General features: G+C 38.2%; 1 protein-coding gene across 1 annotated transcript; it reads right to left on the bottom strand.

Annotated features, from left to right (window-relative positions):
* Nucleotides 1–1,263: 1,263 nt before the first annotated feature.
* On the bottom strand, nucleotides 1,264–14,448 carry LOC127984377 (gamma-aminobutyric acid receptor subunit rho-1-like). The gene is made up of 10 exons (XM_052587024.1): nucleotides 14,212–14,448; nucleotides 13,258–13,308; nucleotides 12,905–13,011; nucleotides 11,549–11,616; nucleotides 11,073–11,296; nucleotides 8,699–8,781; nucleotides 8,428–8,568; nucleotides 4,680–4,832; nucleotides 4,393–4,589; nucleotides 1,264–2,589 (listed from the first exon to the last, which is right to left on the bottom strand). Exons 1-10 carry the CDS (start codon nucleotides 14,298–14,300, stop codon nucleotides 2,290–2,292), a joined length of 1,413 nt encoding a protein of 470 aa, XP_052442984.1. The 5' UTR covers nucleotides 14,301–14,448; the 3' UTR covers nucleotides 1,264–2,289.
* Nucleotides 14,449–14,836: the final 388 nt, after the last annotated feature.

Below are 14,836 nucleotides of genomic sequence, written 5' to 3'. Positions count from 1 at the left end.
GTGATGTGGAAGAACACACACTAGGCAGTCTTAACCGTGCCCAAGCGTGTTTGACCCCAAAACCCCGGTTGGTTTGACTAGCGCTTGGTTGGTTTTTTCGTCCCTGGTTCGGTTGGAAGAGGTGGGCCAGAGCGCGGTTCAGTTCCAGAGAGATCAGTGAGTGTGAGCGCTAACACTGAACTTCTGATACATGCTGCATGATTGGCAAGAGTGATAGATCTGTAAAGCAATATATTGTGAGTTACCACGTCCCAAATGACTCAAAATAATAAACCTCAAAGTTAACAAAACGATTCACTCCACTGTATTGGAAACTTCCTGTTTCACACTTATGAAGTCATGATTACGAACTCATTGCATTCTTACCTGTTAAAAACTAATAATTGTTGGTGTTAATTAATGTGTTAACATGATAATAATGCGTTAACTTGCCCAGCCCATATATATATATATATATATATATATATATATATATATATATATATATATATATATATATATGTATAATTTTCTTTTTTGTGTTGCCATGTCATGCGCAGGGCTCTGTAAATTTTGCACGTGTTAATGTTTGGATGTTGCACTTGATTTTAAATTCTTTCAAACTAATTTCCTCACTGCCTTTCAACGGCATTATTTGTTATCATCTGCATCAGTTCAAAAAGAAATTCAATAATCATTTTTATCTTTTATTCCGCATATGATGAAATAAAGAGTTTTGGCCCCATCATTTGTGTGTGTTTGGAGACTTGAGGTTCATTATTGTTCTGTTGATGTAAGTGTTAACTGCTCAGTATTTCTGCAGGCTTATGGAGTAGAACTAATGTATGAATTTACTTACAATAACAAACCAGCCTCCTAATCATTGAAGTCAGCATGAAACAAAGTTACATCATTTAGAATAAACTGCAATAAAAGAACTGCTAACTTTGATTTAGACTGTAAATCATCTTTACCTTAGTGTCCTCCTTTCCCACCTAAAGCCAATATCTTCAAGCAAATGGAGATGAATGCAACATTTATTAATAACATCCACAAATCTGACTCGCGATGCATCCTAGATTCATAAATCACAGCATGTTCAGAAGAAATCTGGTCCCCGACTGAGCCTGGGTTCTCTGTTTCTTTTCTTTTTTTCTGTTTATTGATATTCGGTTGCTTTGAACATCTGTGTTGCACAAAGCTCTCTAAGTAAAGGGGAGGAGACTTGAGTTATGTTGTACATTTGTCTAATAAAAGCTTAAGCTTTAAAACAAGAATACGCTGTTTGATGTGAGCAATGTGGTCAGGCAAACCTTTATTTTCCAAAAACACTGTAATTTACACTACTCGGGATTCAAGAAAATCGATATTGTATTAAATCACTGATTTGTAATGCACATCATTCATACTAGTTCATTTCAGTGGTTCTGAGATCTTAAATTACAAATATTCCATGTAGTTCATTAAATAATATTCACTCAGTAACATTTAAATAACATGCAGAGTAATAAAAAAAAATTTGTTTATTACTAGTTTATTACAATCAGCTATTTTTTTTTTACACAATGAGATCATGACACATGCCAATAAACACAAATAGGTAAAACTTACTGTATTTTTTGCCTAAACATGCTGAAGATCTAATGTTAGTGTATGAAATTGTATGAATGAATAAATAAACTTAAAATTTATTCCATATAAAAATTATTACTGATTTAATACATTGTATGAGGGGGCAAATGGAAATATCTTTTTCCACCTTCCCTAAAATGATATATTTTCAAGGCTCCCAAGAGATTAAAATAGCCACTCACTGTTTTATTTTCTTTCTTTTTATCCACAGTTTATCAGGATCGAAAAATGCATGTCCGTTAATTTAAAGGAAAGGAAGAAAGAATCCACCATAAATGATACTGTAATAATAGCATTAAAGTTGAATTTAAATAATATTATGATTTATGTTGCTCATCATACATTTATGTATTTCAAAGTTCATGCGGTGGACAATCACATCAGTCCAATTTACAGATTTTACTTGAAACTGCTAAACAAATCTGAATAAGCACTTTGATATTTGTTGACAAAATTCTATGTACTTTGCTCTTCAGCCTACAGATTAAAATATACTTAAAAAAAATAAACCTTTTCTTTTAGGAGAGCAAACCAGTGCATCATGTCAACTGCCGACATACAGTCATATGTATTCATTTATTGCTGAGAAGCAAACATCATAAAAAAGAGACAGATTTTCATAGGTAATCTGTATTTCCAAGACTTACACAAATGTCATATAATGTAAAGGAGCAGCAGTCATTGTGAGTAGATGGACCAGTAGATGATGTTGAAGAGTGTGTAGGCTCCAGGAAAGATGACCCTTGAGTATTTGTCTATGGCATGGGTGTCTATAAATACACTGCTGCTTGATCTTACAGCAGGTCTTTGAGCTCCTTGTTCATTCTCCAGGACCAGATGAACCAGAAACTGCTCCTGTTTGTCTCTGTTCAGCTCCGACATGCCGTAGTTCCCTGTGGTCATCATGTCCATGTCGCTGTAGCTGTTGCTCATCATCATCTGACCAGGATGGGTCATTCCACACATACACGGCGACTGCTGGATCACACAGTCACACGTTACTTGCAACATAACATGATCTGAATTAAAAGGGGTCATGAACAACTTTTGATGTATAAGAGGCCATTGTACTATAAAAACACCCTGTAGGTTTCAGTACTCAAAACTTTCTTGTTAGTCTAAAAACAGATTATATTGAAGGCAGTCAGCTTTTGTAATGTTCTACTCTATGATGGATAAGCACTGCCTCTGCAGAAGACCAACACCTGCTTTAACATTGTTGTCTCTTTAGGCCCACCCACACATCCTACATCGCTGCTTGTTTGGCCGCCCCCCCACAGATTCCACATAGCTGCCTGTTTAACCCCGCACACCGATCCTACATCGCTGCCTGTTTAGCCCCGCCCACACATCCCACATACTTGCTTGTTTTGCTCCGCCCACCAATTCCACATCATTGCCAGTTTTGCTCCGCCCACACATCCCATATTGCTGCCTGTTTTGCCCCGCCCACACATCCCATATTGCTGCCTGTTTTGCTCCGCCCACACATCCCATATCGCTGCCTGTTTTGCTCCGCCCACACATCCCATATCGCTGCCTGTTTTGCTCCGCCCACACATCCCACATAGAGCATCACAGTCCCGCCCACAGCCCGAGAGAGCTCTGGTGTCGGAAATAAATTTCCCATTCATTTTTCCCATTGACTTTCGGAAAAATCTGTATCTAAGAGTTTTAGAGCATGTCTGAGAATAACCAGCTACGGCTGAACTCATAAGCATATAACATATAATTTCGAGTGAAAAAAGTAAGAGAAAATCCAAAAAAAGTCAAAGGTACAAGACTGTGTACATATTTTCATTTTGAGCGAAGGAACTACTCATCCCATAAACCACCGTGCCTCACTGAATTCGACTGCCCGCGCGAACTTTTTCCTCCAGTGAATTTTATTTTTTATAGTGAATGTGCAGTAATAGCAGTTCTTTCAGTATTAATCGTGTAAAATAAATAGTGTTTTATATAGGTATTGTGTATTGATTTTTATATTTATCATCGTGTATTTTATATATTGTGTGCGTGTTTGAAAGCGGTTAACAACAACGACAACAACACGTTTGCACTGATAAGTCTACTGTCCCAAAAAATGCAACACAGGTTTTTATTTTATTTTATTTTTTTATTAATGATCTTCAGTGTTCACACCGTGAAAAAGGGAGAACTGCACTCGCACGGGACCCAACACAACTTCACGGTCATTTGCGGGGTTCCACCAATCAGTAGCATCACTGTGGGATTGTGGGATTGTTCAGGATTCTGGGTAATGAAGTACTTATCCAAGACATCGAAAATAAAAGGCATTTATCTCAAAACAAGGCTAGTGCCCCATGAACTTTTGGCGTTTATATAAGCATATACTATCGTTTAGTACAGCCGTTGCTGGTTTTAAGTCTACCATGTATGGTTACGTTTTTATGGCTTATTTCCCAAATGTCAATGCAGAAATTGCATAGAATTTTTACTTCCGGCACCAGCTGTGGGCGGGACTGTGATGCTCTATTGCTGCCTGTTTTGCTCCGCCCACCCATCCATCCCACATCTCTGCCTGTTTGGCCCCGCCCACCGATTCCACATTGCTGCCTGTTTAGCCCCGCCCACACATCCCACATCATTGCCTGTTTGTCCCCACCCACCAATTCCACATCGCTGCATGTTTAGCCCCGCCCACAGACCCCACATCATTGTGATCCCTTAATGTCTATGATGTTTATGCCTGGCTAAAATACTGTATTAACCACAGAAGAAGAAATCTCAATAAATGATAACCAGACTGTTAGAGCTGACCCTGTTGCTCTGCGTCCTCTCTTTGCGCTCCTGCAGAGTGGACAGGTAATTGACAGCGGCGTACTCGATCACAGACAGGAAGACGAAGACGAAGCTGACCCACAGGTAAATGTCCACAGCTTTGATGTAGGAGACTTTGGGCATGGAGGCGTTCACTCCAGTGATGATGGTGGACATGGTGAGCACCGTCGTGATGCCTACAAAGAGATCAGGTTGATCAGTTTACTGTAGACATTTCATGGAGCATAATGAAATGATGAAATGAGAGTTCATTTGAAACATCTTACCTAGAGGAACCCGTGCGGGAACAGCTCGCCGGTCGATCCAGAAGGACACCCATGACAGCATGACCATCAGAGTGGCAGGAAAGTAGGTCTGAAGCAGGAAGAAGAAGATATGACGACGCAGAGTGAAGTTGATGTAAAGACGATTGTACCAACCTGCAGAGAAGATTGAAAAAAAAACCTAGCCAGTAGGGCAAGGCAAGGCACTTTTATTTATAGAGCCCATTTCAAACAGCCACTGCTGACCAAAGTGCTGTACAATCAGTTCAGACAATATAAGATATTAATACGTCAGCAGACACAATCATATCGTAACCCATCATAAAAACACATCATAAAATTACATTTAAAGGGGGGGTGAAATGCTCGTTTTCACTCAATCTCCTGTTAATCTTGAGTACCTATAGAGTAGTACTGCATCCTTCATAACTCCAAAAAGTCTTTAGTTTTATTATATTCATAAGAGAAAGATAGTCTGTACCGATTTTTCCCGGAAAAACACGAGCGTCTGGAGGCATGACGTGTGGGCGGAGCTAAAGAATCATGAGCGCCAGTAGGCTTTTGCTTTGGTAGCGTTTGGAAGCTGTGACATTACGTGAGGACAAAACCAACCAAAACAAACCATGGCTAACAGTCAGATTCAGCGTATATTTATGATCCAGAATCAGATCCAGAGGCTGAAATTTAACAAGAGCAGCAGCAACAACAGCGTCTCTATGTGGTATGTACTGAAACTGTATATATATTTGCTTAGCGGTTTTGGAAAATGACTAAGTTCCACTTTGTCGTCTTTTTTTTTTTTTTTTTTTTTTTTTTTTTTTTAAGATGTACATGTGGAAAGTGCAGTTTGATGACAACATCGCATGTTGTTTACTTGATGTGCTTACACGCCGACAGCTAAGTTAACAACACAGAGATATTTGAAGCAGTTTTACTCACCGCCTGCGGTTCCAACACACGATCGTGACCCTTTTTCGTTGGGACTGCATTATCCTTAAGAAATAAACGATGTGTAAATCCATCATCAAACTGGGCCTTGTTTGTAAAACAAGCATCTTCGAAATGCAGGGAACAAACACAAACACTTGCACAACTCCGTTGATGATCTGTAAAAATAAACTCCATCCACTGGTCCCTTAATGCTGTTTCTCTTTTGGTAATCTGTGCAGGGTTGTCTTGCCCTGGCAACCAAAAACACACTTCTTTTGTGACATTTCGCGACGCTCTCGCTCTGATCAGTGAATGTCTGTTGTGCTCTCAGTGCTCTGCTATACGGGAGCGTGCGCTCTTCCGGCAGAAGTGCCTCAGGACCCATATAAGGAAATTCTGCTCCATCTAACGTCACACAGAGCCATACTCGAAAAAAACTTACTGAAACTTGTGACAAACCGGAAGGAGTATTTTTGGAACAGAAATACTCCTTCAAACGTACAACTTTATTTTTGAAACTTTGTCCATGTTTAGCATGGGAATCCAACTCTTTAACAGTGTAAAAAACTCAGTATGCATGAAATAGCATTTCACCCCCCCTTTAACCAAAAGCCAAAGAGAAAAAATAAGTCTTTAGTGAAGATTTAAAACTATCAACTGTGGAAGACAACCTTAGGTGTTCCGGCAAATCATTCCACAGATGCGGAGCAGCAACAGAAAAGCAAAGATCACCTTTTAATTTCAGTCTAGATTGTGGCACAGTGAGTATCAACTTGTTCGAAGACCTTAAGGATCTAGAACATTTCCATTTGAGAAGGTCTGTGATGTATTGTGGAGCTTGGTCATTTAACCCCTTAAACACATACAACAATACCATGAACTTGACACAGTATTCAACCGGCAGCCAGTGAAGTGCAGCAAGAATAGGTGAAATATGTTCCCTCTTTTGAGTCCCAGTAAGAAGCCTGGTGGCAGCTTTTTGTACCATTTGTAGGCGGGATAAGGAAGACTTAGCCACCCCAAGGTACAGCGTGTTTCAATAAACCAGCCTGGATGAAATAAAGGTGTGAATAACTGTCTCCAAATCTTTTACTGTTAAAAATGCTTTTAATTTTGCAATAGATCTCAAATGATAAAAGCTTCTCCTCACCACCCAGTTAATTTGTTTGTCAAATTTAAGGCCGTTATCAAAAATCACTCCTAGATTTTTGGTGTAAGCATGAGAATTCTCACTTAAAGGACCCAGTTGTTTTTTTTAATCTGTATATTAGAAGCTGGTGATCCAAAAACTACAATTTCGGTTTTAGAGTAAAAAAAAAAATAGCTGCCAGCCAGCCTATTACCTCCTCAAGAGCCAACAAAGACGTTATGTAATTTTTCAAAGGGAGATACACCTGTGTATCATCCGCATTAAAAGTGATTTGGAATATTGTGTTTTTGAAAAATCGAGCCTAAAGGGAGCAAATACAGTGAAAACAACAGCGGGCACAAAATAGACCCCTGAGGTACACCACATTTATGGTACAGAAGAGGAAGGAAAATTCCCAATCTCCACAGAAAATGTTCTATCAGAAAGATACGATTTAAACAAATTCAATGCGGTACCTTGAATTCCTACGCAATTACTCAACCGCTCAAGCAAGATAGCATGATCAATGGTATCAAATGCAGCGCTGAGGTCCAAAAGGAACAAAATTGCACAGTTACCCGAATCAACAACCAGCAAAAGATCATTCAACACCTTAAGCAAAGCTGACTCTGTACTGTAATGTTGTCTGAAACCAGACTGAAATGTGTCTAACTAATTATTCTCAATTAAAAATACCGTCAATTGATGGAAAACAGCCTTTTTCATTACTTTTGATAAAAATGGTAATTTTGAAATTGGATGATAGTTATCTAAAATATAAGGATCTGAACTGGCCTTTTTGCAAAGTGGATTCACTACTGCGTGTTTCAGAACTGACGGAACAGTACCTTGAGATAGGCTGCTATTTATAATGGTTAAAACAAAAGGTTCAAGCACATATAACACTTCCCTAAAAAGACGTGGAGGCACCACATCCAAGGAGCAAAAGGAAAGCTTCATTTTATTGAAAAGCTCAACAAGAAAAGTAGAAAAAATAGGCTCAAACTCCGTTTTTGTCAAACTCAAACATCTTTATATTTGAATCAAATTCCTGATTAATTATCTTTAAACTATCACTAAAAATTATTTTCATAATAAACTCGTTATTAAACCAATTAAACCAAGGTTAAACCGTTATTAAACCAAGGTAACGAGTGAAATAGAGATGCGGCCCCTTTAAGAGTGAGCGCTCCCTCTTCTGACTAAGTGCAATGTTGCACGAATACACATATGATCAGGTACATTATTTTCTGCTGCTCATTAAGATATGGTTAAATAAGTAAGGCTGTTGACAGTATGACATTTATGAAAGAGTTATACATGTTCACCTCGACTAGTGAGGTATGCATCAGAAAGTGATCCGTTCACAGTTAATGTAGAAATGAATGTCCACAGAAGATTAAAAACATCAAAGGTTTTGGACAAATAAGGTAATTACTGTTCTAAAATCCACACTGCTTGACATTGTGTTCTCACACTCAGTTAATTTGATTAATTTAAAGTGTTTGGGAAAGAAAATATGTATGTATCCTTCTAGATAGGCCTACATTTTACTTGTAATTTTACTGAACTATCTTTACCTGTTGAGGCCATGCCGTTTTTGTCATTTTTACATTGCATCAAAAATGCGAAATAGCTGCTTCATCAGTCTTTATTAGTCAGGATTTATGTTTATATGAGACTGTCACATACCTGTGCTGCTGTAGAAGGCTAGTTTTGTGGTGGTGTGAAACTCCTGGATGAGGAACTGAGACAGAGAGATCTTCTCATCCGTCTGCAGAGATTTGTTTCCTCTCTTCCAGTACAGCTGGAGGTCATCGTCAGTATAAGCATCTCCAAACAAAATAACACAAATACATATGAACTCACAAACACTAAACACGAAAGAAACCCAGATTACCCTGCTTTACTCAAAAAGACATCACATGAAAATGTTTGCATCAGGTGTGTGGTTTAGACTCACAGCTCTCGATCTCCAGTGAGCATGTCTGGGTGTCCAGGGGAAAGTGGCTGAGATCCATATTACACATCGCTGTGACTGTAACCCTGTTCAGAGTGTTTGGAGTAATAAAATAATGAGTCACAAATCCACAATATAGATGTCTCCTTTATTTAAGCAGTTTCAACTGAAAATGATTGGACTAAGGGGGCTGTAACCCCATGAGGAGTTAATAAGTAAATAAAATATAAATTATCAAAAGTTTTTTCATCATTTCATTCATACCCAGACAGCAATATAGTGTTGGCCCAGATCCGGCACACATCTGGCACACGTGAAATCCATGCGGGCCAGATGTGGGCCAGATCTGGGCCAAAACTGCTTGCTGTCTGGGTAATAATCGTATTTTTTTTAAGTGGGATGAATCTTGTTAACAAATAGGCTTTGAACTTATTTGGGACGCTGCTTTTTTGCTATAATTTTCAGTATGCCATATTTTAAATAACCTTTAAATCAGCCATTAACACTTACACCAAACAAGCAGCATAGGCTCATTAGAAAAATATGCCTCTACCTACATTTTTGCAAAACTAAAAAAAAAAAAGGGTACCTATACATACAATTCACTGCACAACTTTCTTTCCTTTTACACAAATGACACTATACATATACTCATATACTGTAAACTTGCTTGGTAGCTCACCTTGTACAGCACTGCTATTACATTGTGAAGTGCTCGACTACAAGTCCCATCAAACATGACTTAAATATAAAAGAGCTCAATGACTTGTAGAAATGGTTACTTTAGAAAATGTCATTTTATTCAGGTTTGCTTTTGTAAACATCATTAGTTTTGGCTGGGATTTAGTGTAGTCGGTATGTACAGTGCGTTGTGAAAATATTCATACTCCTTCGTTTTTTCACATTTGTTACGTTGCTGCCTTAAGTTAAACTGCTTTAAATGTATTTTTTTCTACATCAATATACACTCCATACACAATACTGACAAAGCAAAAACAGAATTGTCACAACTTCATAAATTAATTCAAAATTAAAAAACTATAATGAAACACTACATAATAGCATCTCTGAGAGAAACTGCACAACTGATCTGAGGACATGAAGAGAACTCTGTCGCACAAATAAATCATGGAAACTGCAATCGTGGTGTCTTGGCTGTTGTGGAGATAACATACACACTCACACACACAGCTAAGAAGCCTTTGAAGAAAAAAAATTGAGAAAAATGGAATGGGAAAAAATCCATGTTTTGGGCACAATCTCCTCTTTGCTGTGAACGAAGCATTAGGAGTAAACAGGCTGTCTGCAGCGCTGTCAAGGCTTTGGAAATCCATATCTGCATTCACCAGATAACCAGTGCTTTCACCTCAGCTGGCTAAGAAACTGAAAGACTCGTCCCTTCCAGACCACAAGCTCAAAAACATGATGAACCCACACACTGGAACTCATCTTATGATATGGTGCAACGGTTTCTGCAGCAGCTGCATGCTGTGTGCTGAGCTGGCGGAAAAACGAAAGAAATGGCATTGGATGCCAAACGCTCTGACGGTTTTATAAACTCTGAAAGTACTTCTTCAACCTCTGAATTGTTTTACTAATGCACTTAAGTCATGATGAACATGGTGGCCAGGGCTGGAGTGGGACTTATGTTCAGCCCTGGAGTTACATGCCTTAGACCGGCCCACTTTAGTTCACGATTGACTATATATATATATATATATATATATATATATATATATATATATATATATATATATATATATATATATAAATTAAAAATTAAAACCTCAGTATACTAAATCTCACTGTTCTATACGGCCTTGTAATTCATTATATTTTTCTAAAGCTTTCTTTTTTTTTTAGGAGAATCCAATTGATTGTAAGTCGAGATGTACATAGAAGAATAAAGTCATTTTGTCCAGCAGACTGGACATGGGAGGGTTTCTGAGACTAAAACTCACCAATGAACCAGCTTTGTGTCTGAATATACATTTAGCTTGCATTAATCCCACAGATTCCCACATATTAATCACTCATCTATAGCAAAAGCCAAGATCAGCGCCTCCTGGAGAAGACAGATCTTGGTCAACCAAAAACGTAATGGCAAACATGGAGATACTAAATGTCAAAAAATCCTTGTTGGTTTATATTAAAGGAAAATGGAAAAACAAGATATTTTTGTTTATTGAGCAAATCTAAGTCCCTGGGTCTCTATGTCATACATCTACAGCAAAGCTGGATGTCTAAACCTTTCTGATGTGCTGGCAATCTGTTTCTCGAGCTTAAACTGAGCGTTTCCACTGTTCAAAGCCTGAATAACATGTCAAATGTACGATCCTCAGAATGTATGTGGGTGTGTGTAATCTGTGACTCTTACCTCAAGCTGTAGAGCACTTTGCCATCGGGATGCACTCGGAGCATGACGTTCTCCATGGTGGTGTCATGGATGAAGGAGCGTTTCGAATGGACAAAAAATATGTCAGGTACCCAGATTTTCTTCACCAGCCGGCTATCAAAGGTCATGCTCTGGTTGGTGTTGCTGGGAAAGGACAGTCTCTCGTCCTTCCAGTAATGTCTCAGGTACAGGGTCATGGTGAAGTCCTGAAGCAGACGATCCAATCAGCCATTCATCTTAACATAAACCATTTAAACAGTAGCCTCATTTCTATCTTTATAAGGAAAAAAAACAGGCTGTTTGTCAACACATCTAGGATGCTTGGAAAGGTTACTGGTTGCTGAATTTGAGCTTTTGCCCAAATCCAAATCCTGTGGCACGATCTCAGAGTGGAAAAGATTCATGATGCACTCTGAAATCTGTAAGCCATATTTAAAAACACACAGTCAGTCTCCTACCATATCTACTTCAGAGATGGTGTCCAGACTCTCAAGCTGAACATCGACACCCACAGGAATCGCAGGCCCTGAAATAAAGAACGATGAGCTTTAAATAGTCTTCAATGCACTAGATGTAAAAATCTGATTTAAACATAAAGGGTTCATATGATGCAATTTCCAGTTTTCCTTTCTCTTTGGAGTGTTAACAAGCTTTTCATGCATAGATAAGATTCGTAAAGTTGCAAAGAATAAAGTCTCAAACCCAAAAGAGATATTCTTTATAAAAGTGCTTCCTAAGCGCTTCATTCAAACACACCCCCACATGTCTACATCACTGTGTTGCAAGATTTGCATCACACCACCCAAATGTTCACACAAAGAAAGAATGAGTAATGTTACAATATGGCTGTCCAGGCCCTAAATGTTATGTGACATGTATAGTGTATGGTGATTTTGGCTTGTGACGTCGGAGCATGCTCTGTTATCTCCGCCTACTAGAAACTTTTTCAGGCTTCTGATTGGCCAACACGGCTTTACGGTTGAGTTTATATCGCCACCTGTTGGCTTGGCATGCTCTTGACAGTGCTTCATAGCATGCATTTGCATTTTAGTGTGGATGGAGATTTTATTTAAAATGGAAGAAGGAAAAACTCTGTTTATAAAAATACCAGTGTGTGTGTGGACATGGAAAACTTGAGAAAAGCAAAAGAAATGCGTGAAAACTTGAAATGTCCTTTCTTCACCTTAGAACAATATTTTCATATCCTTTAATCTGGGTTTGATCTGACAGTAGTATTTACAGTAGTGTGAACTTTAGTGAAGATATGGGCAGATGAGTGAATGCTCGTGGCACAGAGCCACAGTAAATCAGTGTCATAATCTGGCCTGAGCTTATGTAACGCTGATTGCCTGTGATCTCAGTTCAAATCCTACACAAATCTGAGTCTTGTGGTGTTTATTAAGATCTGAGAGTGTTTCATATCGCTCATTAATGCATTAAATAATAGACTGAATATTAATCCATATGCACCACAAATCAAGCCAATAAAGTAATGCTAAGAGCAAGTAGAAATCTTCAACAACAACAGCAACAAAATAAAGTAAATGTTGATTTATTTTGATTTAACATAAGTGCTACAATAAAATTAAATGATTACATGTATGTATTCATTTATATGTTCTTTAGCATAACCAACGATAAACCTTATTATTTATATATGATATGATTAAAATAATAAAACTAGAATCCATATATTGTTTTAGAAGACTTTTCTGCATAGCCCATCATTTCTAGCTCTATAGGGAGCCTGGAAACTCTTCAAAAGTGCTTTCTATCTTATGTTTATGGGACTTAAGGCATTCTTCTCATCTCACCTCCAAAGCCAGGCCTCATGGTGAAGTCATGGCCATCTAACTTGAGGAGCTGTTCTGATTTCATAACAGGGGCTTTCGTGACATCTGGACTTCTCATTAGTAAAGTGCTGTTAAACACAGAGAGGTCACACACATGTCAAAAGAGTTCCAACGCAAACAGAACTGATTGATTGGTTAATTCATATATTTGAAACACAGACCTTTTCAAATATTACATTAATGTTCACTCAACCATCTCAACAGGACTGGGAGCTTGAAACTGAGACCTCTCCCAAATCTTAGCAATATGGTTATATAGATAATATATTTTTTTAAAAGGGGAGCAAATTAAAAGAACTGTATATTTGTGCTACCTGCCAGGTTTGCGTGATTCTCTCTCTGTTCTGGTGGTTTCTCGTTTGGATCTGTTAGGATTTAGGATTCGACATTATTAGATATCAGAACATACAACAAGTCAGCAAATCAGTTAGGCACTTTGCATATTGTTTTTATATTAATACTCTTAAGTGAAGATCCGTAAAGGGAACAATTATATTCTGCATAGATACAACATCAAAAATAATCATTGAAACAACCTGAGTGAGAATAAAATGTCTTTGAGTGTGTTATTTCCCTCTTTTGCTTTAATGATGCTATACTGATATTCATATTTTGAGAATGCTCCAAACAGCATCTTGTGTTTTAGCAGAAGCAAGAAAATCTGACCATCTGTACCAAAGATTTCACATAATCAGTGACACACTACTTCAAGAGCTAGAAATTGTTCATTATGTCATGTTTAATTTGTCTATTTTTGAAAGTTGTATTGATATTTTTATTGAAAAGTAGTGTCTGCATGAATTCAGCTAAAACGAAGTTGTGCAGACATATTAATATGAAGTAGGCTATATTTTGCACTTTATTCACCCCAGGAGCCATGTGAGGCACTTTTTATTATGGATGCACACTTTATTTAACATGCTTTGGACTGTTAAAGAGAAACATCCACCCACTATAATAATAATGCTCAGAATAGCCAGAACAATTTTGAATAGAACTCTGACTGGATTCATCTGAAAGAAGAGAGTTATATACACCTAGGATGCCGCAAGGCTGAGTAAAACAGGCAAATGTTTCATTTTAGGTGAAGTAATCCTTTAATAAAACAACTAATTTGTGCAAAACTCATCACTCACTCTAAATGGCAAACTGATATCCCATCTATCCTTTAGCGAGCATCTACACCTTCTTCCTCAGGTATTTAATTATATTTTTTTCATGTTTGTCATGAAGAATGGTTGAATGTATGTGTGAGGTGATGCACTCACCTGGTTTGGCTGCATGTCTGTCCGCGTAGCTGCAGTGCTCCAATGGAGAAAAAACATGTGCAAAGCAGAAAGCAGACATCAGTGTGCATGATGCCCACATCAACCTTCAGCCATGCAAATCCCTTTAAAACTTATTTAAACAGCACTGGAGGACTCTTAAAGACGATCCATTGCATCGGTGCAGAATGTGAGGACACGCCATGCACCGCGCTCAGATGTGTTTAATCTGCATGTGAAGGTCAGATCTGCTGTCTGCTGTCTCACATCCATGAGGAGCTTTCGCAGGTTAGAGGTGAAACAGACGTTTGCTGGCTGTACATTATGTAATGTTCGGTGGGTATTACGTGCTATCTGAATTACACTTACGTAATCGAGTGGTATAGTCTCTCAGCATTGTTCTAATTTCTTCCAAATGGTGTTTCTGAAATTATTTTTAAAGGCGTTAAAATTAAACATTTTGAAAAAAACAATGATTCCAAGGGCCCAACATCAGAGGGTGCCCCGAGGGGGGAACACACTTATGAGGGGTTTCTAACGATACTGCAGCAGAACCTGATTTTACCAAGTGAGACATGTTCCTGGGACAACATTGTGATTAACCAATCAGATTTGAAGAACCAGTTTA

Source organism: Carassius gibelio, chromosome B20, assembly GCF_023724105.1.
Source record: "Carassius gibelio isolate Cgi1373 ecotype wild population from Czech Republic chromosome B20, carGib1.2-hapl.c, whole genome shotgun sequence".
Taxonomy (NCBI): Eukaryota; Metazoa; Chordata; class Actinopteri; order Cypriniformes; family Cyprinidae; genus Carassius; species Carassius gibelio.
The sequence above is the reverse complement of the archived record's forward strand: the minus strand, read 5'-3'. Positions and strand labels throughout refer to the sequence as shown.

Excerpts from the sequence above, each read along its gene's own strand:
- LOC127984377 (XM_052587024.1), bottom strand. The coding sequence starts at position 14,300 with ATGCACACTGATGTCTGCTTTCTGCTTTGCACATGTTTTTTCTCCATT. Across the intron at positions 4,833-8,427 it reads AGCCTTCTACAGCAGCACAG|GTTGGTACAATCGTCTTTAC; the intron begins GTATGTGACAGT and ends TCTTCTCTGCAG. Across the intron at positions 4,590-4,679 it reads TCCCGCACGGGTTCCTCTAG|GCATCACGACGGTGCTCACC; the intron begins GTAAGATGTTTC and ends ATCTCTTTGTAG.